The sequence below is a fragment of the Artemia franciscana genome, chromosome 19 (genome assembly GCF_032884065.1).
Source record: "Artemia franciscana chromosome 19, ASM3288406v1, whole genome shotgun sequence".
In the NCBI taxonomy this organism is placed as follows: domain Eukaryota; kingdom Metazoa; phylum Arthropoda; class Branchiopoda; order Anostraca; family Artemiidae; genus Artemia; species Artemia franciscana.
The window spans coordinates 7,137,513-7,163,392 of NC_088881.1; the positions used below are offsets into that span (position 1 = coordinate 7,137,513).

Sequence of the window (25,880 nt, forward strand, 5' to 3'; positions counted from 1 at the left end):
TGATTTAAGGTAAGGTGACTTAAAGTAAGGCAGAGGTAAGAATTCTGCAATTTTGGTAATAATGCTTCAAGATTTTCCCCATGATTTTAAATAACACATTTATCCATTTTTTTTTTTTATATATAATCCCATGATACTACAGAGTAGGTAAAGAATAAAATGTCTATTTAATGAAGATGCAGTGATTGTGTTAGCAATGATAAACTGCATTGGATATGAATTACCTGTAGCTTGTTTGCAGTTAGTTTAATCCAAAGAAAATTGCTGGCTTATGAAAAAGTCATGAAGCATATATATATATATATATATATATATATATATATATATATATATACTAGCTGTTGGGGTGGCGCTTCGCGCCACCCCAACACCTAGTTGGTGGGGGCGCTTCGCGCAACCCCCCCCCAAGCCCCCCCGCGCGCGTAAGTCGTTACGCGCCATAATAGTTACGCGCCATTGTAGTTGTGTCCCTATGTCCCACCTGTGAATATAGATATATATATATATATATATATATATATATATATATATATATATATATATATATATATATATATATATATATATGGTTTTAACTACGTAAAACTTGCGAATATACAACATTCTTTGCTGTCCCATTGTCTTTGCATATAAATAGATTGTCAGGTTTACCGACTCTTGAACATGCAACATATAATGGTCCATGGGAAAACAATCTGTATTCAGATCTATACCTCATGATTCTAATGATTGCCCTTGAGCTTTGTTGATGGTGATTGCTAATCGACCATTCCCTGTCCCGGTGTCCCGGTCGTCATTTATATCCCCCTGTTTCCCCCGGTGTCCCCGTTGTAGTTGTGTCCCTGTGTCCCGGTCGTCATTTATATTCCCTGTGTCCCGGTCGTCATTTGTATCCCGGTGTCCCGGTCTGTATATACATTCGTTTTTTAGTTTTGTTTTTCTCCTTTATTTTTTTCCTTTTTTTTTCTTTTTTAGTTTATTTAGATTTTTAGATTTTTTAGTTTTTTTATTAGTTTTTAGTTTTTTTTTCTTTTTTTTTTGTTGTTTTTACCTTCTTTTTTGTTTTGTTAGTTTTTTTTTTTACTTATGTCCTGGTCGTCATTTATACTCCCTGTGTCCCGGTGCTTTGTTGATTGCTAATCGAACATTCCTTTTGTCCTGGTCGCTTTCTCTTTGAGTGTCGTCATTTATTTTTTTCTTTTTTAGTTCTTTTAGTTTTTACCTTTTTTAGTTTTTTTTAGTTTTTTAGATGAAAATTTTTTTTAGTTTTTTCCTTTTTTTCTTTTTAGTTTTTTATTGGTTTTTACCTTTATTTTAGCTTATTTTTCAGTTTTTTCCTTTTTTTATTTTTTTTTATTTTTTATTTTTTTTAGTTTTTTACCTTTTTTTAGTTTTTTTAGTTTTTTTTTAGTTTTTTAGCTTTTTTACTTTTTTTATTAGTTTTTAGTTTTTTTTGTAGTTTTTGCCTTTTTTTAGTTTTTCAGTTTTTTTTTTAGTTTTTTATTGGTTTTTACCTTTATTTTAGCTTATTTTTCAGTTTTTTTCCTTTTTTTTAGTTTTTTTTAGTTTTTAGTTTTTTTAGTTTTTTACCTTTTTTTAGTTTTTTTGGTTTTTTAGCTTTTTTATTTTTTTTATTAGTTTTTAGTTTTTTTTGTAGTTTTTGCCTTTTTTTAGTTTTTTTAGTTTTTTAGCTTTTTTATTAGTTTTTAGTTTTTTTTGTAGTTTTTGCCTTTTTTTAGTTTTTTCTTTTTAGTTTTTTTGTAGTTTTTACCTTCTTTTTAGTTTTGTTAGTCTTTTTTTTACTTATGTCCTGGTCGTCATTTATACTCCCTGTGTCCCGGTGCTTTGTTGATTGCTAATCGAACATTCCTTTTGTCCTGGTCGCTTTCTCTTTGAGTGTCGTCATTTATTTTTTTCTTTTTTAGTTCTTTTAGTTTTTACCTTTTTTAGTTTTTTTAGTTTTTTAGATGAAAATTTTTTTTAGTTTTTTCCTTTTTTTCTTTTTAGTTTTTTATTGGTTTTTACCTTTATTTTAGCTTATTTTTCAGTTTTTTCCTTGTTTTTAGTTTTTTTTATTTTTTTTTTTTTTACCTTTTTTAGTTTTTTTAGTTTTTTTAGCTTTTTTACTTTTTTTATTAGTTTTTATTTTTTTTTGTAGTTTTTGCCTTTTTTTAGTTTTTTCAGTTTTTTTTTTAGTTTTTTATTGGTTTTTACCTTTATTTTAGCTTATTTTTCAGTTTTTTCCTTTTTTTTAGTTTTTTTTAGTTTTTTTTAGTTTTTAGTTTTTCTAGTTTTTTACCTTTTTTTAGTTTTTTTAGTTTTTTAGTTTTTTAGCTTTTTTATTTTTTTTATTAGTTTTTAGTTTTTTTTGTAGTTTTTGCCTTTTTTTAGTTTTTTTAGTTTTTTAGCTTTTTTTATTAGTTTTTATTTTTTTTTGTAGTTTTTGCCTTTTTTTAGTTTTTTTAGTTTTTTAGCTTTTTTATTTTTTTTATTAGTTTTTAGTTTTTTTTTGTAGTTTTTGCCTTTTTTTAGTTTTTTCAGTTTTCAGTTTTGTCACCTGATCCAGTTTTTTCAGGTGACGTCACCTGATCCATCCACAGATCCACACACAGACAACTTATTTTTATATATATAGATATATAGTGTACAGTTAGGTCTATTAGTTAACAGTTAGGCCTACTCAAAAGGAAACACTACCAAATTAAAAAAAAAAAAAAACCTAAAATACTTACTTATATCATTCCAATATAGAATTTAGTTTACTTTCACTCCCCTTAATGTGAAAATATGAAGTCCAAATTATTCATGTTCAAGGAGTTTTGCCATACATCCCTCCTTTTTCAAATAGGGTAAAGCTACTGATGATTCAAGAGTTTTTGTAAAAAAAAAAAAACAATTCTTCTACTCCACAAGGCTTAATTTAAAGACTTATGGTTTAAAAAGGGTTTCAGTATGTAGAAAAAAATTTACAAATCTAACTGTTTGATTAGAAATTGGAAGTTTTATCAAAAAAGGGTACAAAATTTTCACCTACAAATTTCAAAAAAAGAGTTACCCGTTTTTGATGTAAGTTGGAACCCAATTTGATACATATTGAAATACTTGGGGAATATTGTGGGCAGACCCTGGCAGATTCAACATGCATATTTTTTTTACTTTATTTCTTCATTTCTCTTAAAATTTTTTAAATGTGTATCATACATAAAATACTGTTCAGATAGTGGGAAGCAAAAAACTAAAAAAATTGCCTCAAGTATAGGGAAGAGATTGGATAATCATATGGAGTGTAATTATATGATATAAGACTCTATAACATAATGTGTGATATAATGAAGTGATATAGGTCTCTTTACAAATGCTATCTGGAATGGCCAACTTTCTCTCAGCTTTAAAGCTCCAGCAAAGATTTCTTTGTTGTTCACAGTTAAAGTGCTGTCAACATTTGGTCATTTCAAAGTTAATCTACCAGTTTAATCCACTTGCTAATGAGGGAGGGGTTCAAAGATAATATTTTTTGTATTTTACAGCTTGGAATCTATTTGAAAGAAAACATGTATAAAATTTACTAAGGGAAGGTGTACTTCAAATTTATTCAGTGATAAATGAATTAGGGTGATATGATCAACCAAGTCAAATGCTTAAAAACATGACAATAGCATGAGGCCAAGCAGCAGCTCCTCAGATGATGGGAAAATCTAGCATCAAATCAGTAAAACTATAATAAACTTTTTTTAAAGTTTCTTTTTATGTGAAATATTATTATAAACAATAATCATCAAAATCTCCTGTTGTTGAGAAAGTATCCATAACTTTGACAACTATGTTTTCATCAGAGGACCCTTGAATTTTGACACCAATTGTTTCTCATCTGTTTTACATGTTCAGCAAAGTTTTGACAACATTCCCTATATACAACAGGGCCTGTTGCTGTCTGTCAAAAAATTTTACAGGGTTACTACAAGATATTCTCAAAAGAAATGAATCTCATAATACAAGCCAATATCTACATTTGAATTTGGTCACAGGAACATTTTTAGTCAATCTGGTATTCCACTAGATCAGACAAGAATTTTTGGCACTTGGAACATAGTTTTGTCAATATAATATTAGCTGCCATTTTAACTTAATTTTATCAAGTAAAAGCCAATATGGCTACACTTTAGAGAAGATCAGATGTATCTTGATGCATTGGTGCTGATCCCAACTTTTTTGCCAAAAAATAACCAAGTAATGACAATTTGAACATTACATGGCTAAAAAATTGTCAGGAGCTCATTGTTGAAAACAAGAAACTGATTGAAATGATTTTTTCTTTATCTGGGTGTGTTGGATACAGTGTCCATGTTTCACATTGTCAAAATATAATGAAGGCTTCAAGAGATGTGTTCCAAGTCACAACTAAGCAGAGTTATCCTGTTTTGAAGGAAAATTTTGACAGTGGTTCCAAAATTGCACTGTCAAATCATTGGTGCCTTTACCCTAGATTTAATAGCAAAAAAGCAACATCAACAAAATCAAGAACCAGAAATATGCATGAGAAAAAAATATACTTTGGGCTGTATATCTCAACATTAAGGAATGGAAGTGAGAATAAAAGTAAATTCAAGCACATGCTGGAAAGTTTCAAGTAGGCTAAGTATTTTATAATTTTATTTGTTTTCAAAATTTTATAGTGTTCTTTTTTTAACTATATACTCATACCCTAATTTGGACTATATATTTGTATATCATGGGATGCATGTAAAGTAAAGTGATGTGTTTATAGCATTAATACAAGAAAGTATTTCTGATTCTTTAAAGCAGCTTTCACAACTTTATAGTATTCCATTCTAAAGGGACCAGACACTACTCTATTACTATAGTTACCTTTAGAAGAGCACACCAAAAATATTATTACCTACAAGCCTATTTCCAATGCATTTTTCTGTTCCTTTATTATGTTACTCTTTTTTTTTTAGATAGATTTAACAACAAAGGAGCACCATCAACAAAATCAAGAAATAGAAAAATGCATGGGAAATATAATTTGGGTTATATACTTGTATATTAGGGGGAGGAGTAGTATAGGTAAAGTGATGTGCTTTTAGGAAAGATATAAAAAATATTTTAGAATTTTAAAAGTTGTTTTCAGGATTTTATAGTGTTTCCTTCTTAATATGTCTAATTATATATTACTACAGCTACTATTACCAACTCACTGCAGCATAAAGCTCTCTGAGGTCAAAACTACACATGCTACTCTTCCATCTCTACTTGTCCAAAGCCTCCCTCTTTATACTCTCCCAAGAAGTTCTTATTTCCCTTACATCTTTCCTCCCACTTTAAAGAGGGACAATTTGTTTTTGTTAGGCCCTAGATAGTTGAACAATAAGGATTGTCTGTCATCCTTCATCTGCAGAGTGTCTCCTAGACATCTTAACTCTTCTCTAATTATAGTCCTAGAAAGCAGGATTGAATGATGCCATTTGTACAGCCTACTGTTTGATATATACTCAGTCAGTCAGGTATCCAAAACAGTTAGGAGGCAATTTCTCTATAAAACTTCTAGTAAAAATCTAGACAAGCTACTTTTGACTGTTTTGGAAAGGGGTTAGGTTAGGAAAATGAAACTTTTAGAAACAAGTCCAGAGCCAAAAACATTTGGCTTTATACATCTTATAAGTCTTAGAAAGTTTCCTAGGCTATTTGATATGTCTATACCTAGCCAATTGGAATTTTGACATAACAGCATTAGCCTATACCTCACTTTTCAGGTTTTTTTTTCTCTGGTTTCTGTTCTGAGCATGTAATTCCTGTTATTTGAGAAGAATTTTAAGCCATATTCATGTTGTTTTACTAAATTTAGGAAATGTCATTGCAGATCTTTGAAACATCATAAATTGTGATTGAGCAAAGTTGTGAAGCTAAAAATACATTCTTTGTATTTCATTTAGATAGAACATCTATTTTGAAAGGTTTTAATTTAATAAAACAAGGATTTTTAAAGGTCATTGCCTTCTAGAGGGAGAAACAGTGGAGTTAGGCACTTTCATATATCTTCCTGGAATATAGCCTAGGCCTACTTTAATCTTTAGGCTAGATCCATGCCTGAAAGTTTCATTTTCCTAGCCTAATCCTTTTCTAAGATAAAAGAAGTAGCTTGTCTATAATTTCACCAAACATCTAGCAAAACTTCCTCCATTTTTAGATCCCCCAGGCTTAAGAACCATAGCCTACTTGACCACTGGCATCACTGTAGCTTCAAGTAGTCAAAATTTGTAGACTTATATTCCTATTCTTCTATAAAAATGTTGCACAGATACCGAACAATACCATTAGGGCTATATGTTTGCATGTTAGGTTTAGGGGGTAAGGCAATGTGTAGTGCTTTAAGAAATGATATAGGTATAAGTAAGCATATTGTGATTTAAAGTTACTCTCAAAGCTTTAAAGGTCTTCCTTCTCAATAGCCCCAATTGTACACTGATACCTATCCCCCACTTGAACTCTTATAGGCCTAGGCTAGCCTATTCAGAAAAAGCATTGCATGGGAATCCGATGTGACTCCCTATTAAAATTGAAACTAGACTATAAATTTTCCTCTGAAAGAGAATCTTCAAGTTCAATTATCTTAATTTCTTTGAGAAATCAGGTAAATGCCTCACCGTAACTTCTAAGAATTTTGGAGTGCCTCTATAGTGGTCACGTTTCCTGTTTTTGAATAATGCCCGGTTCAGACGCAGGATTTTGATTGACGATGCTGCGGTAGCGCTGCTCAAGTAAAGAGCGACATGGCTGTTATACACTATTTTATGTGTATTTCCTAAGGCTAATTCGTATTAATGGAATGACTGTAGATACTTTGAAGGGGGCTAGATCCGGAAGTGATATGAAGCAAACTAGTCCCCTGCGTCCTTTTTTTTATGCATCTTTCCCTGCAACCCCCAAAGACGTTCAAAAATGATTTTAGGATAGCAGTTTTCTTGAAATATTTAAAATGTTAAACAAATAATCTGGTGGTGACATGACACCACAAAACCATAGACCAAGTTCTGTAAATCATGCATGTTACCCATTGGTTACACGTACCTTTCGAAATAGAAAACGGAGGCATGTATAATCTTTGGTGCCCAGTTAGCTTGGAACTTCTAGAGATTATATTATAGGACAAGAAAATCCAAATTTTGGCGGTATGAGTGGGGTGAAAGAACCAGAGATGGAAAAAGAACTTATGGTTCCTAATTTGTCGCACAAATACGCCAGGTTACACGTATAACATTAACTTAGGAGCGGTCGATTCGTTAGAAACAATGAGATGCCTTGGTGTTAGGCACATAAGAATCGGTGTGATGAGTCTGGCTTCTAGAGTTTGCAACTGCTGGGACCATTTCCAGGGGATGTTATAAATTTTATAGTTTTTGTACAATTTGAGAGTCCATTACTTAGTAGTGACTTATCAGTGCTAATATGAAGAAGCTTGGTTTAGTTGTAAAATATAAGGTATTGATTAGTGGTCAATATTTTAGTATTTGGTTATTTTAGGTATCCCACGTACTTTGCAATTTGTATCTATGTTTGACAAATTGAAGCTACCTTAGTTGTGATAATAATAGATAAATGAATAAGTTTTCAACAGCACTTACGAGTCATTCACTAGACTAGAAGTCCTGGTGCTCTTAAGAGTTAACTTTGGAAAAAACAAATTTCCGAGTATATCAAAAGATATTATGTCCATCTAATCTTTTGAGCTAGTTACAATATCTAAGTCGATTTAAAAATTTGTTGGTTTAGTGGAGGAAATAGGTCCTTTCAATATATCTTTATTCTGACTTGTTGTTGACGATAGCTTGATGTTATAGATAAAAAAAGAAGAAGAACTATTTTAAGAGAATATTTATGTTACAACTTAAGAGTATTCTTATGAAACAGAAATTAAATTTAAAAAAACATGTTTTTTCACCTGAAAGTAAGCAGCAACATTGATAATTAAAACAAACATAAATTATTCTGCATGTGAGGAGGGGGGGCTGTCCATTCTTCAACCTGCCCTCTTTACGCTATAGTCTTTAAGCTCTGAAAATACCTCTCATTCAAAATCATAGGCTCTTTATCAAAAACTTCATGATAATAAACTGTAATTAAGGAGTGACACTCCTCAATAGTATAGTTACTACCCCATCCTTACATATTTTCTAAAATTTTCCGTCTTCCTAGGCTTTGTTAATAATTTCCAACAATATTTTTATCCATTTGTCACTTACGTGTTTGAAATACAGTGAGTAAATCATGTCTAAACCTGGTGCTTTTATTGGTAACTTTCGTTTCACTTTCTTTAGCTCCTCTACTGTAAAATATATATTAAAATCTATATCATTTTCTATTTTAGAGAGTCTTATTACCTTAGCAAATGTAAGTTGCTCGGCATCATTAAAATCGTCTGCTCTTCCAACCACTGACTCTACAAAATCTAATGCTTTATTCGTTTCTAATGCTTTATTCGTTTTCTTTTGTTCTTCCACTAACTCCTCACCGTTTACAACCAAGGATGGGTTACCATTATCTTTTTTCTTCCCTGTAATCAGCTTTTCACTGATTTACACACTCCACTTTCAGGTTGTCTAAAATCTAACTTGTTCAGAAATTCAGGATACGAATTTTTCTTTGTTTCCTCTGTTTGGCACCTAACGGCTGCATATTGTCTTTGACACATTAGAAATTTTCAAAGTTTGGGAACTGCTTATACCTTCTTCTTGTCTCTAATAACTGTTTTTTTGCAACTGTGTATATTCATTGTTCCATCTAACACTCTGTTTAAGGTGAATAGGAACTCTTTCACTTTTTGGAGCCAGTTTTTGTGCTAATTCTAGGAGTGAATTTTGAAATGAATCTATTTTCTCATTGACATCTTCACAACAGTTCACTTGCGACCGAAAGTCTGTTTCTCGTGATTTATTCGTAAAAGTTTCCCAGTTAATCTTCTTTAAATTGACTTTACTAGGTTTTTCATAATTTTTGCATATACTGTTATCTTGAGAAATCTCTACCAAAATTGGAAAATGATCATTTTATAGGGTAGATTCCTTATCACCTCTTCTTGGTACTTTTGGCACCAATGAAGTTGATCCTATGGGCAAGCCTATGGTCACTGATCTTCCTGTTCTGCTATTGATTCTAGTTGGTAAGTCCTTTGGGGTAAGCAGGCAGATATATGAAGTTTTCATTAAAAATTTAAAGATTGTTTTTCTATTTCTATTATCAGTTCCACATCCACAAAAGACCATTATGCGAATTAAAATCTCCTAAGATCAAAGTTTCTTCCTTCTAGGCACTGTTTCTATAATTTTTTCTAACCATGATCACTTAAGAGTAAGTTATCGTCTGGTATTTAAATATTGAATATATTCAGATTTCCTTTATTTTTAAGATGTAGTTTGCATACAGCCACCTCCATTTGATAATCCTCCTGCGGATATAATTGATATTCTTATTAATATGAATAGTCACTCCAGCTTTCTCTTTATTCCATCTCTCTAATCTTACTATTTTATAATCTCTGAATGATAGATTTATATACGGTTTTAAATAAGTTTCCTGAATGCGAAACACGATAATATTATTCTTAATTCAATAATCTAGTATAGATTCTTATTCACTTTAACCAAAATTTTGCCTTCCAAAACATATTTTTTATGTTTGATTTAACAGTAATTTATTTACACACTGGTTCAAACAAAATAAGGTTGCTGTTCAATTGCATGATTCCCAAACTTTCAGTAAAATTACCGAGTTTTTCTACTTTTTCTCTGATAAGCATGTTCTCTATGCTTAAAATTTGTGGTAACAACACTAGACCAATCACAGTTTTATTTATACTAGTACTCACTATTCTTTTTAAACTTATTTTATAGCCTGCAAATTCTTATTTTTGAAATTTACGCCTGAAAAGTTCAACCAATGGTTATAAACAGTAAAGCCTTACGGTTATAAGCAATGACAGTTTTGGTTAAACCAGATTTTACGCAAAAACACTTTTGATGACAGCCTGGCTCATCATTGTTCCACGCAAAAACAGCGGTTGAGCTGCTCAATCACTCCCAGTGGTTGAGCTCAAACGGTCTCTCTGGTTAACGCAAAAAAGGCCTCAATGTGTATTTTGGACGAATAAGTTCCTACTGTCTCTTTTAACTTGACAGCTTCAATTTCAAACGGAAAATTTCAAACATTCGACACGTTCTTGTAGGTGACCTGGTATACACATTAGTTTTACAAAAAGTCTTATCCTATTTCATAGGATTTAATATCCAAAGCTATTAAAGAAAAGTTATTATCTCTGCATGAAGACTACTTCTGAGAAGGAAACACTTGACCATAATAACAAAAGAGTAGATATGTTACTAATAGCCTACATCCCAAAATTAAACCCTCCTTTCAGTGAGGCTATAATGGCTACTCAAGTGACAGTTACACTCCACTTCCTTTAATTTGTATGGATATTGTGCTAGTCTCTATGCAAAAGCTCACAAAACACTGTAAGCTAATTATAAAACCCTTTCTTTAAACATGCCATAGCTAGAGTTGATAAGGCTCACCCTATTAAACCTTTTTCCACCCTAGAAAAATTACCTGAATAGAAAATAATGTATTTTTTCTGGAGATGAAGAGCTGGGCTAGTTCCATTTCTTTAGGCTACATTAATTTATCATCCCCAAAAACAGCTGGTTTATCAAATATTGTTTAAATCACCACAACAGTGTTGAAGAACCCTTTATTTCATGCACTATTATCATAATTATAAATAATTTGGTTATAAACACATGAGCAGTCCACCACATAGGGAGACATGTTAAGAAAAGAATTCTTTTTTCATAATATGCAAAATAATCTTAGTTAACATATTTTGCAGCAGGAGAACCTTTATCTTCACTGGTTTCCTTCTTTTTCTACTTTTTTTGAAGAAATTCATAATTTTCCACAAAAAAGTTTTGTTCAATTTTGAAATTTGGCTAAATGTTATGACATCTTGAAAAATAATTTATATCTGTTGCTATTGAAAGTGCAGTGGTGGAAATGAAAAATAGAGCACCATCTACAAAACAGCTAAAAACAGCATTGAATATATCCTAAACATTATGAAAATGGATATAAGAATATATTTTGTGATTCTAGGATGTTCTAGCAGTTTCATAATCAGAGCAAATTATATAGATGATTAATTTTTTGATGAAGTATAATGAATCAAGATGATAATAGATATGATAATAAATATGGTTTAATTTGGCCCTTGGCTAGTGCCAGGTGAAATTTGAACTGGTAATTTCTGGGAGATAAGTTAACTTTCTTGAAGTACAACAAGAACTGGAGCCTACACTTCAAAAGTATTGAATCATTACAGTTCAGATATCCAAAATAAGATCATAATAGATAGATAGATAGATAGGTGTATTTCAAAAACCCATGGGCCATATACACACAAAATTATAAACAAATAACAAACAAGCAAGGAAATTAAAAACAGTACAAATTACAAACATGCACAAAAAACAGAATTCAATGCAAAAAGTGCCTAATCTAACAACAAAAGAAAATAGTCATATAAAACTTTTTCTTCTTATCAAGGATTTATCTATATATACTCCCACTCAAAATATTGTGGTTGGGTTACTATTTTGTAGAATACCTGGAAGAATCAAATTAATCCCATGCAAATAAATTTCCCATAAATCCAAGAGCACTTGGCATTTCTGGAGAAAATGATCCAAGTCTTCATCATCATCATTACAAAGGGGACAAACATACCACCTATCAGGACCAACTATCATTTTATTTTTGTTGAAAGTTTTTTGCCTGTTCTGGATTGGAAGACAATTTGCCCTAAGCTGAATCCAACAACATAGAATCATAGCTGGTAATTAAATTTAAAATAAACTTCCTCTCCAAAACTAGGTTTTGCCTGATTATAATGTTGTAGGGTTGTAGAATCTAAAACCAGCCCTTGCCAATGCTGGATTTCCTGACTCTCTAATATAAATCATACCTGGCTTTCTCAATTTGTTGGTACATCACTAGAGCAAAGATCATTATTCCATAAATAAGGCATTCCTAATTTTTCTAGTAATGATTTAATTTGGGATGTTCACAAGGTTTTTAAACCACATTTCAACATCTCTTCATATGCTGCTCTTACTAGTCTATCTTTATTACTCATAGTTAACTTCAACAAGAATCTAAGCATTAAAATATACCTACAAAAATAAAGAAAATAGGCCCATATCACCTTTCAGAATCTGTGAATGAGTTGTCTGATGTAGACCAAACACTCTTTTATAATACTGGAGCTGAAGGGACTCCAGTTGATGCACTGTTTCTCCACCCCATATCTCTGCTCTGTATTCTATCACAAGTAAAATTTTTGTGTTAAATATTCTTTTTTGCATTTTTAGGTTTTTAATCCCCATTATTGTCGGGCTTCTAAATATTGCTTACATGGCTTACATGGCCATCCTACCTCTCTTAATTATTTCATCAACATGACTCCTTATGCTTTCATTATCTGATAAGATAAAGCCTAAATATTTTATTCTTTTACTTATAAATAGTTCCTTATTATTAAATTTAAATGTATATTTTTAATTGCCCCCAACCCTCCTTTTTTTATAAATAACAACTGTGCTCTTTTCAGTATTCAGCCTTAATTTTTTTATCTGCTAATTTTTTAATTTTATTTTTTTCATCAATATGATAGCATACCTAATTAGAAAAGTAATTGTGAACTCTGCTCACAATTACTGTGAGACTCTGCTCTGATTTTCATTTAGGTGGCCTGGTCTGCCCCCCTCCCCCCTTCTGTAGTATAAATCCCTAGCTATGCCAGTGGCTTTATGTAATGTAGACTGTTTCTAGTTAACATTTTCCTTTTTCAAATATTTCTGGTAGGAATAAAGTGAATACATCACTCTTTATGCTCATTTAGTAATATATTCCAAAGGCACTGATTTATAACAATTTAATTCCACAAAAATTTGGATCCGTAAATATTGTTCTAAAATGTAAAAGGTTTTACTCATAAATATAGAAAAGGGCATGTTTTTTTTGCATGATAAACTTAATCCCTGAGGTCCCCCAAGGATTTACAACTGCATCATCAAAGCCATGTTTCTCTTTTTATTTAGCCAAGTTTTCTCTAGTTTTAATAATGTAAAAAAAAAAAAATACTTATAGATTTATAGTTTTCTCAATTAAAGCTTTGTGTAATTTAGTTTTTTCCATTTTTTTTTGTAGAAAGAAGGCTACTGGTTTTTTCTTTGCTCAATTTTTCTGTTTGCTATTGATGTGTTACAGAAAAGTTTTCTGCACAGAAAGTACACCCTTAAATGCAGAAATCAACAAAAAAAAGTGTAAATTGCAAAATAACTATTGTAAATTCAAGTGACTATTGAAATAGATTGTATGTGGTTCTGAGTATCCTATGTTGGACTAAAAAGAATGTGGGAAGAGGGCTGGATGCCCTTCAGTTATTTCTTTCCTTAAATAGTCTCTTAAAGATGGCACCAGAATTTTTTATTTACATTCCAATAAACCCCCTCTAAAATTTCTACAACACTCCTTCCATAAAGAGTGGTATAGGGAAAAACAAATTTAAATAATTTATTGAAAACATACTGCTTTTTACTTATGCATTGCTATTGTACTGTGTGTGGTAGTAGATATATAGTATATATACATAAATATATATATATATATATATATATATATATATATATATATATATATATATATATATATATATATATATATATATATATATATATATGCATTTTCAGAAAATATGAAAAAAACTGGAAATTCAATTTTTTTTTAACAACTTAAGAAGGTTTGGTTTTCCATTAAAGATGCAGATAGTGCTACTATGGGCAGTGGACCAAATAGTTTTTCTATCTACTTTTTTAGGTCTACTAGCTGAAAAATATGACATAAGCTGTCAGTTTAAGAATCTCTTTAAGATATTAAAATGGAATTTGCAGTGGTTGTAATTAGTATATTTTGAAATAGTATTAAAGCTGGATTGAGTTGTATTTTCATCTTTTAGCTGTTAAATTAATCAAACTGTGAAAAAATCACTTGAAGATTTTTAATTTCTTGTCTATTAGGAGAAACAAGAAGAATTAGCAAAACAATTAGTGGGGGGGGGGGCAATTTAGTTTTAATATAAGACCACTCCCTACTTAATAATGCTCTCATGATGATATTTTTGAGAGGGCTATATTTTGTCATATATTTTATATGTTATATTGTTTATATATTTTATGACTACATCTTATATTAATAAAAATTTATTTCTAATTCTAATTTCATCAAGTTACTGCTTTTCCTTATTTGGAAACTTGAATGGGAATCAAAATACTTTCTGAGTATTATTTTTGATTTTGGACAGTCTTCTTGTCATTTGTAACCATTCCCTAAATTGTCCCTGAACTGTTGTAAGTTAAAAGAGGTGTCCATATCTCTGTAATATGAAGATGAGGAGAGGAAGAGGGGCTTGGGCACAAGGGCTTGACATTTTTAGACTGGAATTTATTGTATAGTCATTTTTTAAGCACATGTCCAATAGGAAGCACTTGTATTATTACCCTTAGAGGTACATTTTTTTGACCTTTTCAATCATTCTGATAAAAAGGCCATAACAAATTTTGAGCTGATTCGATTTAGGGCTGAGATCACTAAGGGCAAAAGAGATGTTGACACAACCATGGCCTACCTTTCAGCTGGTTTTGTTCTTTGAAACTTGCTAGTGGTTTTAATTTAATGTTTTTGGAGCCATCCTTTATTTTTCTACAGCCATCAAGTCTATAAGCTCATGCTGGCAAAAAAGTCATACATTGGAGAAATACCTCTCTTCATTGAGTCAATGCTATTGCATTGAAATTGATATAAGCCATCCTTATATCATCTACCACACCCTAATAGATATTATGAATATAGTGAAAAAAAAAACTTGACTGACAAGTAATTTTTTTTTGTACCTTACTTAGTGTTTAATTTTAGTTTTTGTTATTTTGTGTATTTTATGTGTTGTGTATATTTATGTATTTTTAATGATGTTTTGGTAATTTTAATTTGTTTACACAGTTTAAGTTTTGAGGCTGTTTCAAATGTATCACAAATAAGTATATTACCATGTGATTTAAAAGGAAATGCATGAAAATGCAAATTTTTTTTAAGGTATTATATAAAATAAAGGTGGTATTTATTTAAGTTCGTTGCTAGAAGAATGGTCCTTCTTGCCAGTCGTAAGATGAGATTTATCCCACTGGGTAAGATCATGATTGTTGCTTTCAAGTTGAAACTTTTCCCTCTTTTAGGAGCCAGATGAACTTGTATTCACTGTTCCTGCTTTCTCAGACCTACCGTCTTTCATTTGGTTTTGATGTTTTTGGTCCAGGAATAAATGCAAACATAGTTCTTCCTGTTAGATATTTCTTTGTGAAGTAAGTATTATGTTCCTATAAAATTTATTAAAGTTTGTATAAATATTTTATTTATAAATCTGCCTGTTAGATCAGTTAACTAGAAGAAAAGAAAGTTTTTCTGATGGAAGCAATCAAGCAAAGATGAAAATTAAAAAAAACAAGAATTATTAATTTACAATTTATGCAATATATATCCGTATTATTGGTTCAAATAAATTGATTCGTAACATTTCCCTAAGGCTGTAGAATTCTGAAAAAACTAGTTCTATCCTGAAAACCAATCTATCTTGAGGTTTTGAGAGGATTAAAATTGTTTGCTAAAGTTTGCAGATATCATAGCTGGTGAAAGACTATTAAGAGCCTTATAAATTAGTCTTTTATTTGCTGCTGGATACTTAAGGACTTTTCTCCTGCTCCTATTCATATTTTGTTGCGTTGATCTTGGGTTTTCAGTAAAATGTTATTTTTCAAAATTCAACAAATTTTTGGAAATGTTACAAGGCATTTTATTTGAACAAATATTGCAGATATATGCTGTATAAAGTGGAAAGATAAAATTTTGTTCATTTTCATCTTTGCCCTGTACTTTTTTTGTGAAATTTGTCTCTTAATATAATATATAGACTAAAATGAATCAAAGATGTAAAATAGTGAATAAGAGGAATATGGTAGACTATAAATTTTCAGTGCAGAGAACTCCACAAAATAGTAAATTATCTCTTAATTTGCCAAATAGGGCTATACCATATTTTGACCTGTGCTGATCTAGTGGTTAAATGTTTCTATCCTTGTGCTTTATACCAGATTAAATTAATTAAAAATTAATATTAAATGTTATTAATATATTAATTTATTACTTAATTATTATATTAATTTAATCAGTATTAAATCAATATTAATATGTAGCATATTAACATAAGTTTTGAAGCATCAGTTCATTACTATCCAAATATCCAAAATTACTTTGCATCAGTTCATTTTTTTCTAAAAATTTTGTAAGCTTGATCAGATAATTCAAGAAAATGAAGATGAATGGATATAGTATGGAAACGACTTAAAATAGCAGATTTTAAATCGCAGCAGCAGCTTAACCTAAATAACTTAACTTAATTAACTTAATTGCAGCAACAACAACTTAAAATAGCAGCAACAACATCAGGGACTGCGGACTGTACTGTATTGCTGATTTGAAATAGAACAATTCTTTATGTTTGTTTAAGTTTTGAACTGTCATATAAACATGCAAATTTAATCATTCTTTTAAAAATGAAATCATTTCAGATATGAATTACTTAGCAAACTTAAACCAGACTACATTTAAGTTGAATTTAGATTTCATACATGTAAGTTGCAGAATAAATTTTTCTTTGTGAATATTTAACAATTGCTGGATTGTCTTACCTGCCCCTAATTCGGCCTAAAAATGATTAATTAGTTGCTAAATATGGTGCCTTTTCTTTTTAGATCCTCTCATGCAAATCCACTTATAGCACCCTCCATCTTCCTCCACGCCCTAAGTAAGGGATGTATGTTTTTCCACGGAAATAGTAACCATATTGATCTTTAAAATGGTTTAGTTTACTGTATGATTTGGGTGATATTGCTATAAAAAATATTGATTCATTTTAGTCTATATGTTATATTAAGAGACAAATTCCACAAAAAAAGTACAGAGAAAAGATGAAACTTAAAACGAACAAAATTTTATCTTTGCACTTTATACAGCATATATCTGCAATATTTGTTCAAATAACTGCCTTGTAATATTTCCAAAAATTTGTTGAATTTTGAAAATTAACATTTTACTGAAAACACAAAATCAACGCAACAAAATATGAATAGGAGCAGCAGAAAAGTCCTTAAGTACCCAACAGGTAAAAAATCCACTTATAGCACCCTCCATTTTCCTCCATGCCCTAAGTGAGAGATGTATGTTTTTCCATCGAAATAGTAACCATATTGATTTTGAAAATGGTTATTTTATTGTATTGTTTGGGTGATATTGTTATATAAAAAATGCATCAGATTAGTAAAGCACTGAAAACCAGATATTTGCAACAAACTTTCGGTAACAGGTATTGTAGTGCATTTTGGCAGAATCTCCACTAACCTAGCGATATCTGCTTCTTCGTCTTTTAAGGGTACTTGGATATGTAGAAGCTTGTTTGTAAGAGAATCAACATTGCTAGAGATAACTCGCAGGGTCATCTCTATTATTTTGAGATGTTCGTGACCTGTCGTCCAGCAGCAGAGATCCCGTAGCTTCGACCGCGTTTGACAAAGGTGGGGTAGAGGTTAATTAAGAGACGGCACTGAGGAAGCTGGAGTTACTCGAACAATCACATGACAAGAAAAGTTTAATAATTTTTTTTTCAGTTGATACACTAGGATTAACACTTGAAGTTCTACAAAACGAAGAGGATAACTGCAATGAATCAGGGCTATTTACAGAAGGTGAGGAGACATACTGTTATATCTCCATCATGGTTGGGTTCAGGGCTGGCTTTGAAACTTTCCAACTGCGATGAGTAGCAACGATTTCGTCACAATTTGGCCTTTGAAAATGATGAGACCTTTTTCACCAGTTTGTTTAGTCTTTTTAGCGTATCTATGAGAGCCTTACCTGTATCACGCTCGGTCTTTGATGCGTCACCGCGTATAGAGATGCGTCACCGCATAATAGAGATGACACGCAGGGTCATCTCTATTATTTTGAGATGTTCGTTACCTGTCGTCCAGCAGTAGAGATCCCGTAGCTTCGACCGCGTTTGATAAAGGCGGGGTAGAGGTTAATTAAGAGACGGCACTGAGGAAGCTCGAGTTACTCGAACAATCACATGAAAAGAAAAGTTCAATAAGTTTATTTTCAGTTGATACACTAGGATTAACACTTGAAATTCTACAAAACGAAGAGGATAACTGCAATGAATCAGGGCTATTTACAGGAGGCGAGGAGACATATTGTTATATCTCCATCACGGCCGGGTTCAGGGCTGGCTTTGAAACTTTCCAACCGCGATGAGCAGCAACGATTTGTCACAATTTGGCCTTTGATAATGATGAGACCTTTTTCACCAGTTTGTTTAGTCTTTTAGCGTATGTATGAGAGACTTACCTATACCACGCTCGGTCTTTGATGCGTCACCGCGTAAATATGTTCACGGAGTTCACGAGAATGGTTAATGATTTTTCTTTTGATGTCTACACTGGGAACAGAGAAGAGGATAGGTGGTGGGTGCGCATTTACGGACTGTGAGTTTGCAGGGATGGGAAGTCTTTTCACTTTGTAATTTGAATGCTTTAGAGTTTGTAATTTTGGCTGAGTACAACTGAGGTACAAGTTGTTCGTCTGGTTGTGACGGGATACCATACGCAACTATGCTCAGAGTGCTACGTTTCCTATCCCCTCTTCAGCGACAAGGTGCTTAACCTCATTATTGGGGTGTTGAGCAAAATCATTTTTCGACCTGACAGTCTCTTGATGCACAAGGGTTAGAGACCGAGCGTGATACTGGTAAGGCTCTCATAGATACGCTAAAAAGACTAAACAAACTGGTGAAAAAGGTCTCATCATTTTCAAAGGCCATGTTCAAGAGCTGGCATATGTGTTCTAATATCATTAATTGATTTCGAAATCTCGTCTCTGAGTGTGGTTTCAAGGTTATTTACTGAAGACTGGACGATATCTTGGATAATGGCCTGGGATGAGATTTTATCAATAATATCTCTCTTCATACTGTTTATTGTAGCATCGACGATACTCTCAACGCTTGGATCCTGACTAGAACTGCTTAGAGTCATAGGAGAGTGTTTACAAATCGGACACTTTATGCAAACGTCGAGCTGTTGAGAGATTTTCGTGAGCAACACATATTTGGGCTCAGGCATATCCATACAGTCAGTGTACACCTACTGTCCGCATCCATCACAGGGAATTGCCAAGGAGTCATCATTTAGTCTATTTCACACACCAAGCACTTATCATACCCTTTCTGGGGGCTAACGTGAGCTCTTTTCGAACTCTCAGTAGGTGTCGTATCAGTATCATAAGTCAACTGTTTCGGGGGCATCATATTGGATGAAATTGACTATATGGCTTAGTGGGTGTTCGATTACTGTCCTGAAAAATCTTGATGTGAAAAGAAACTTGAGCTTTTCTTGGGTTTTTGATATATCTCTTCTACATTAATTTAATAATATTATTCTGCAGTAAGACAAGACCTGTGGAAAATGCAACACACAAATCATCCGTCCCCTGCAGTTGAAGGATTGAAAATCTCATTGGTACTAAAACGGCCTCTTGAATATTTGTTGTTGCTCCCTCCTGCACAGGCTTTCGCTGAAAAAAATGTATCCGTAAATACACAAAAATTTGAAATACTATTGCCGAAAAACACGTTAGAAATGGTTGAGCTGACATAATCTATGGAGCTTTGGAAATATAGCGTTTGGCTATATTTGGCAACTTTCACTATGTTGCAAGTATGTAACTTCAGAAGAAACAGATTTTCTGGGAATATCTTCTTTATTTGTTTTTATTAAAAACTAAATACAAAGGATGAATCCTCTTGGGGATAGAAAATAAGGTAAATTTTTCTCAGTTCATATAATGGACTTACCAATAAAGTGAAAATACCATTCGCGTTGGGCTATATTCGGCAACTTTCACTATGTCGCAAATATGTAACTTCAGAAGAAATAGATTCACTTGGAATGTCTTCTTTATCTGTTTTTATTAAAAACTAAAGACAAAGAATGAATCCTCTTGGGGATAGAAAATAAGGTAAATTTTTCTCAGTTCATATGATTGACTTACCAATAAAGTGAAAATACCACTCGATGCCTTTTTTTTATGTTCTTTACGAATATAATAATCGCTATTTTCACTTTATTGGTAAGTCAATTATATGAACTGGGAAAAATTTACCGAAAATAAAATATGTCTAACTTCAAAATCCAGATAGGTAAATTCGCACACTAAGAAAAGCCACTTAAAATGACACCTAATGATAAATATTAGTCGGAAATGATAAATATAGCTACTAATAAATGTTTTATCTCACAAACTTTCCAGTATTCCTGTATTCAATTTTCGCATAAACAAGTTGCTGTTGTGTTGTCGAAATACTTTAAAAAAAAAAGGATTTTATTTTGTCAACACTGAAACCAACACTGTTTAACACTGGGACTAGAAATAACTAGCAGTTTTACTTTGCCTTATATAACTTAGTCTGTGGCTATATTCAGATACTCTAGATCACACCAATAATCTGTATTAATCCCCTTAAAATCAGCTCGAAAGATGCCTTTACTGGGAAAATCTTTGACATTTTGACCTAAGTGAACTTGGTTCTGCTGTAAATTGCCCTCTCTTGATTGATCATTGTCATGCTGCAAGCATGAAAATCTATTTTTCTGATATCTGATGTCCTTTATGTTTCTTTACCTATCTGATAAGATGTATATGAAGTTAAATTTAAGAAGCAATGTTTTTTCCATGAAAATTAGAGAGTAATTAACTAAATTAACTAAAAAACTTGGGGTGCAACATCACAAGGATGGTGTTGAACTAATGTTCACCTTTCACCCTTATAAAAATAGTAAATTGTTCAAGACATTTTGGATTTTTCTATCCAGGTCTACTCTCCTCTTAGTGCAGAGTTTTTCTGAGCAAATCCAGGGTGAAAAGACAGTCGTGCACAGATGGATTACTTCCATACAGCTCTCATCCTTTAGCACAAGGGTCTTAGTTTCAACCAAGAACAAAAAAAAAATAATCTGTGACCTCTGGTCCACTATCTTGAGTTTTTCTGTTCTTTCTTTGTCTTATGCCACAGACATTTCCACAAATTGCCAAATTCGTGTTAGTCATCAGGAGGAAACATAATTTGTTGTGTTCTAAAATTTGAAAATAGTATTAGACTAACTGTAATTTAGTAATGCGACTGTGATCCAGAAACGTCTAATTTTCTTTTGTTGACATTCAATTTAATTGAAATCCTATATCCTATTTATTGAAATTCTATTAATTGGAGTTTCTCAAGTGTTACCTAGCTCAATTTCCTAACGATTTGTGCTTCTTCTTGAAAATGATGGTAAAATTGGGAGTTTCTGCTCCCAATTTTAATTTAAATTTCTTTCAATTTTGAAAGAATTTGTTTAAAAAACTTTTAAGGTCTTGAAAGTTCAAAAGTGCAGCGTGATCATCTGATCTGTTTTCATTTTAGCATATGCGAATATGGCAATTTTGGTTTCCACTGCAAATTGCCATTTCATTGATGGTAGTTTTTTTTTAATTTCTCTGCCTATAAATCTCTCAATACTTATACCTTAAATTGCACTTGCCAGCATTAGGATGATCTTGTAGTCATCGGACAGTGAAGATAGTGTGCTGACCAGGAGTTTCCCAAACTAATTGCTAGGGTTTATTGCACCATTCCTTGTCAACTGATGATTTAAATGACTCAGCACTGGCAGAAGATGTTCTCTTGTCATTGAAAACAAATCTGGTTGAAAGACATTTGGGACAAGTTCTTTATGGTTGAGTTGGAGGGGTAGTTCTTATGGTTAAGTTGGGAGGGGTAGGGAATGTCTTAGAAACCAAGTACTCATTTAGTTGTACGCCTCTGAAAGGATCCTAGAGTTTCTTGGTCTGATCTATTGATTGGGTTGGCAATGCACATGCCAAACCGTAGCTTAGGTTGAATTAAACCTTTATAGAGCTTTGAAACAACTGAAGGTGAATGACTACTGAAGGTTCTGTTAAATATACCAAGAGTCTGACTAGCCTTTGCTGCCACAGTTTGGGTATACAAACTAAACTTTAGGTGTTCATCAACTAATAGACCTAGATTATGTTCAGTATGAGCACCCTTGTCTTGAGTTTTTATTACCAAAGTGGATAACCTTGCATTTCTGGACATTGAACTTCAGCTTCTCAGTCCCTGCCCAGCGAGTAAGTGAGTCCAAGTCTGCTTGTATGGTTTTATTTTTCTTGAAATTTCAACTGAGCCAATTACTTTTGAATTGTCTGCATAAAGGCTTATTTTGTTTTTGATGTTATAAGGTGCATCATTAATGAAAATATTAAATAAAGTTTGGCCCAGGACTGTGCCTTGAGATATTCCACTTCTCACTTCCACAACATCAAAGGGAAATAGATTTTCCTCAAACACTTTATCTGCTTGTTTTCCATCACTAAGGAAAAGCATCACCCAGTCAATAGTGTCTGTATTAATACCAATAGCTTTAAGCTTAACATACAATCGCCTGCGACACACCTTATCAAATGCTTTTGCAAACTCCAGTAAAATCATGTCAACTGGGAAATTCTTGTCTATAAGTTCTCTTTAAACATAAATTGTGACAGCCCTGATTTTCCTGCTTAAAATGCCTCCAACCTTTGAATTAAGGCAGGATAATTTTTATTTTACAGAATTTCCAAATTTAGTTCCCAATGTAAATGATAAATGTGCTGCAATCACGGATTTTTCATGTTGTATGTGGACTCAAATTTTAAGTAGAAAGGATGGAATGTATACTGTTTGTTATAAGCTATACAATACTGATGTAGACCTAGCTATGCATCTTCTAGGTGGATATCCCATTAGAGGCCCCATCCCACTTGAGGATAGAGAATGGGGAAGAACTTTAAACATGTACAGTGTTGTTGATTTTAATTAAATTTGCAAGTGAGTTTGATCCTGCCTAAGATTAATGAATTATATCAGGAAATACTAAATTATTAGCGCAAAATCAAGTTTGTGATTTCAATAAGTTGTCTTAAAAATGTTAACATTCAGAAGCAAAAATACTTTTTGCAGTTTTTTGGCATTAATCCTTGATTTACAGATAATCATGCCACCAGGCATGTGCACTGGTTTGTCATATTTATTTATTTAATTGTTGCAAATAAAAAATTATCTATCTATCATGCTGAAGAAAGTTAGCCTGCAACAACTTCATGCTTTACTGTAAAATATTAAACAGTGTGAATTCAGACTTCAGCGTGGTGACATTTGGAATATTAATTGAGAATCCCAACAACCCTGATCGTTCTGCTTAAAATATCACCAACCTTTAAACTAAAGCAAGCCTTTTTTTTTTAGTTTAACAGATACCAATGTGGAATCTTTAGTTGTCAACATAAGTGGTAAAGATGCTGCCAACAAGAACTTGCCATGTCGAGCCTGGACACAAGTTTTAAATAGAAAGGATGGAATTTATATTGTTCGTTATAAGCTATATAATACTTGTATAGATGTGGCTATACATCTACAAGCTGATGGAAAGCCTCTGGCTCTCCATCAGCCATGGTCTCCATCTGGCTCAGGTCTCCCTTAGAATTAGAAGGTAATTCTGGGTCTTTTTTTTTGCTAATCTGTCTTCTAAGATCTTTCATTTGTAGAAAACAATTATTTTAGAAAATCTGAGGACTCCGACCTTACTTCTAAAGCCATTTTTTTTTATTAAAGCTCATTCAGCTCTGATCAGTGGTCAAAGGATTTGGTGAGAATTTAACTAAGTTTTTTGTTCAATATTATATTGATCAGAAACAAGTAAACGTAAAGGCTTTCGACTAAGATCAGTCTGCTAAGTTCTTAACATTTTAATTCATTAAAAAATGCTCATTCAGCTCTGATCAGTGGTCAAGGGATTTGTTGAGAATATAACTAATTGTTCAATATTCTATCGATGAGAAACAATTACACGTAGAGACTTTCGACTAAGATCAGTGTGCTAAGTTCTTAGCATTTGAATTCATTGTAAAATGTAAATCCAAGCAGAACAATCTATATAGAACTATTAGATTTTAGAGCAAAAAATAGACCTTTTTTCATTTTTTTTCTTAATTTACCTGTTAATTTATTTTTCTTCATCTTAGTAAGAATTGTGGTCCCAAAAATTATTTGATGGTGAGTCACTAGTCTTAGCATAAACATGGACAAATTTAAGGTAACAACTGTTGTTTGTATTGACAACACTGTCAGTAAAACGAGCAAGATATTCGAATATTTCTGGGCTACGACCCTTTTCAACAGTAACTGAAAATCAAAAATGCATAAATACCAGCAAAAAAAGGGAGAAGTATTAAACAAAATTCTGTAACTTACATTAAAGTTTGCTTCGTGCTAGTGTCTTTAGCTGTGACAGATTTACGTGCATTGGGTGCACGCAAGCATATTCTAATTTTAAAATCGATTTTTTGCAAGATGGTTTCCAGTGCATCTAAAGCCTTTTCCCTGGAGACACCAAATCCAAATGGGCTGAACTCACGCGTGGCACTCCATAAGGTATGAGACTTGCAGTGCTGTTGTTTCTAGGACTTATAAACTTTGTTCTTTCTGGTTTTGAGGACAGGTTTAAGTACGTGGATGACTTGTTAGTTCTTCTGAAATATCTCATTAAAAACTCCGAGGCAGCTCCTCAATTCAGTGATGCAATATTGAGCAACTCTAAAGACTAATGTACTATCCATAGCCTTCAAATCAACGAACGAAAAACCAAAATCCTTCGCTTTAATCCTCTTAATTCGCTTTAATCCTAATTCTTTATGTCACATTTAGCGTTGACTGCTTGTCTACTATTCATGTTGATACAATCTCTAAAAAGCAAATTGTGTGATGCTTACCCTTATTTTGCTACGTCGTATCGGTTTTTCTGTGTCCCAACTTAAACCGGCTTGTCTTACATGCACCCGACTAATTCTTGAGCATCCTTGCCCTGTATGGGGCCCTCAGGTAGACAACACAAGTTACCTAACGATCGACTTGAGTTACTACAGAAAAGAGCCTTCTGATGCATACATAAGTTTTGAACCAGCATTATCTGTCTTACAACTTCATGAACGTCGTTTGGGTTTGATCTGTAAATTTCGCCAGTTTCTTCTTAGCATTGAAAAACATAGAGAGATTCTACCTAGTGGGTTCTACCTAGTGCTCCTTGGTAAGGAATATCTCTAGAACCTAGGGTAATCCTAACTGCCCTTTTTTGCACTGACTCTAGTTCGTAAATCAGGTGAACAGTCTGTGGTACTGAAAGGCCCCACAAAGGGCTAGCATACTCCTAGATTGGTCGCACATAACAAAGATATTCACAGAGGAGACTTTTGACATCGCAACCAAAGCGACGCATTTTGGAAAATGTTTGTAGGGACGCATTACATTTCCTAATTACACTGTCAATCATGTGCGGCTAAAGAAAAGTCTCTGGAGAAAATAACACCGAGTATTTTAACTTCTGACACGACAGGAAATAAGACTTCAGGGGGGGGGGGGGTAAAGTCTCTTCTTATGGGACAAAGACGAAGAATTTTGACTTGGTAGCGTTAATGATAATATTGGAATCACTACACTGGGACACGAGTGATAAGTAATCCACAATTTTGTACCTGTCTTGGTGCTCGCTCAATATGTAGTTGATCACAGCAAGAAA

At 32.5% G+C, this 25,880-nt stretch overlaps 2 protein-coding genes across 2 annotated transcripts in view; one reads left to right on the forward strand and one right to left on the reverse strand.

Annotated features, from left to right (window-relative positions):
• LOC136039234 (protein rogdi-like) overlaps nucleotides 1-6,727 on the reverse strand; it is a 65,329-nt gene extending 58,602 nt beyond the window's left edge. Inside the window, exon 1 of the mRNA XM_065722786.1 lies at nucleotides 6,645-6,727. The gene's annotated coding sequence lies outside the window, so the exon portion shown is untranslated. The remainder of the gene's footprint in view (nucleotides 1-6,644) is intronic.
• A 3,361-nt stretch (nucleotides 6,728-10,088) lies between these two features.
• LOC136039235 (protein O-glucosyltransferase 2-like) overlaps nucleotides 10,089-25,880 on the forward strand; it is a 38,240-nt gene continuing 22,448 nt past the window's right edge. The window contains exons 1-3 of the mRNA XM_065722787.1: nucleotides 10,089-10,215; nucleotides 15,339-15,464; nucleotides 23,555-23,772. Coding sequence (XP_065578859.1) covers nucleotides 15,346-15,464; nucleotides 23,555-23,772 — 337 coding nt within the window. The 5' untranslated portion in view covers nucleotides 10,089-10,215; nucleotides 15,339-15,345. The remainder of the gene's footprint in view (nucleotides 10,216-15,338; nucleotides 15,465-23,554; nucleotides 23,773-25,880) is intronic.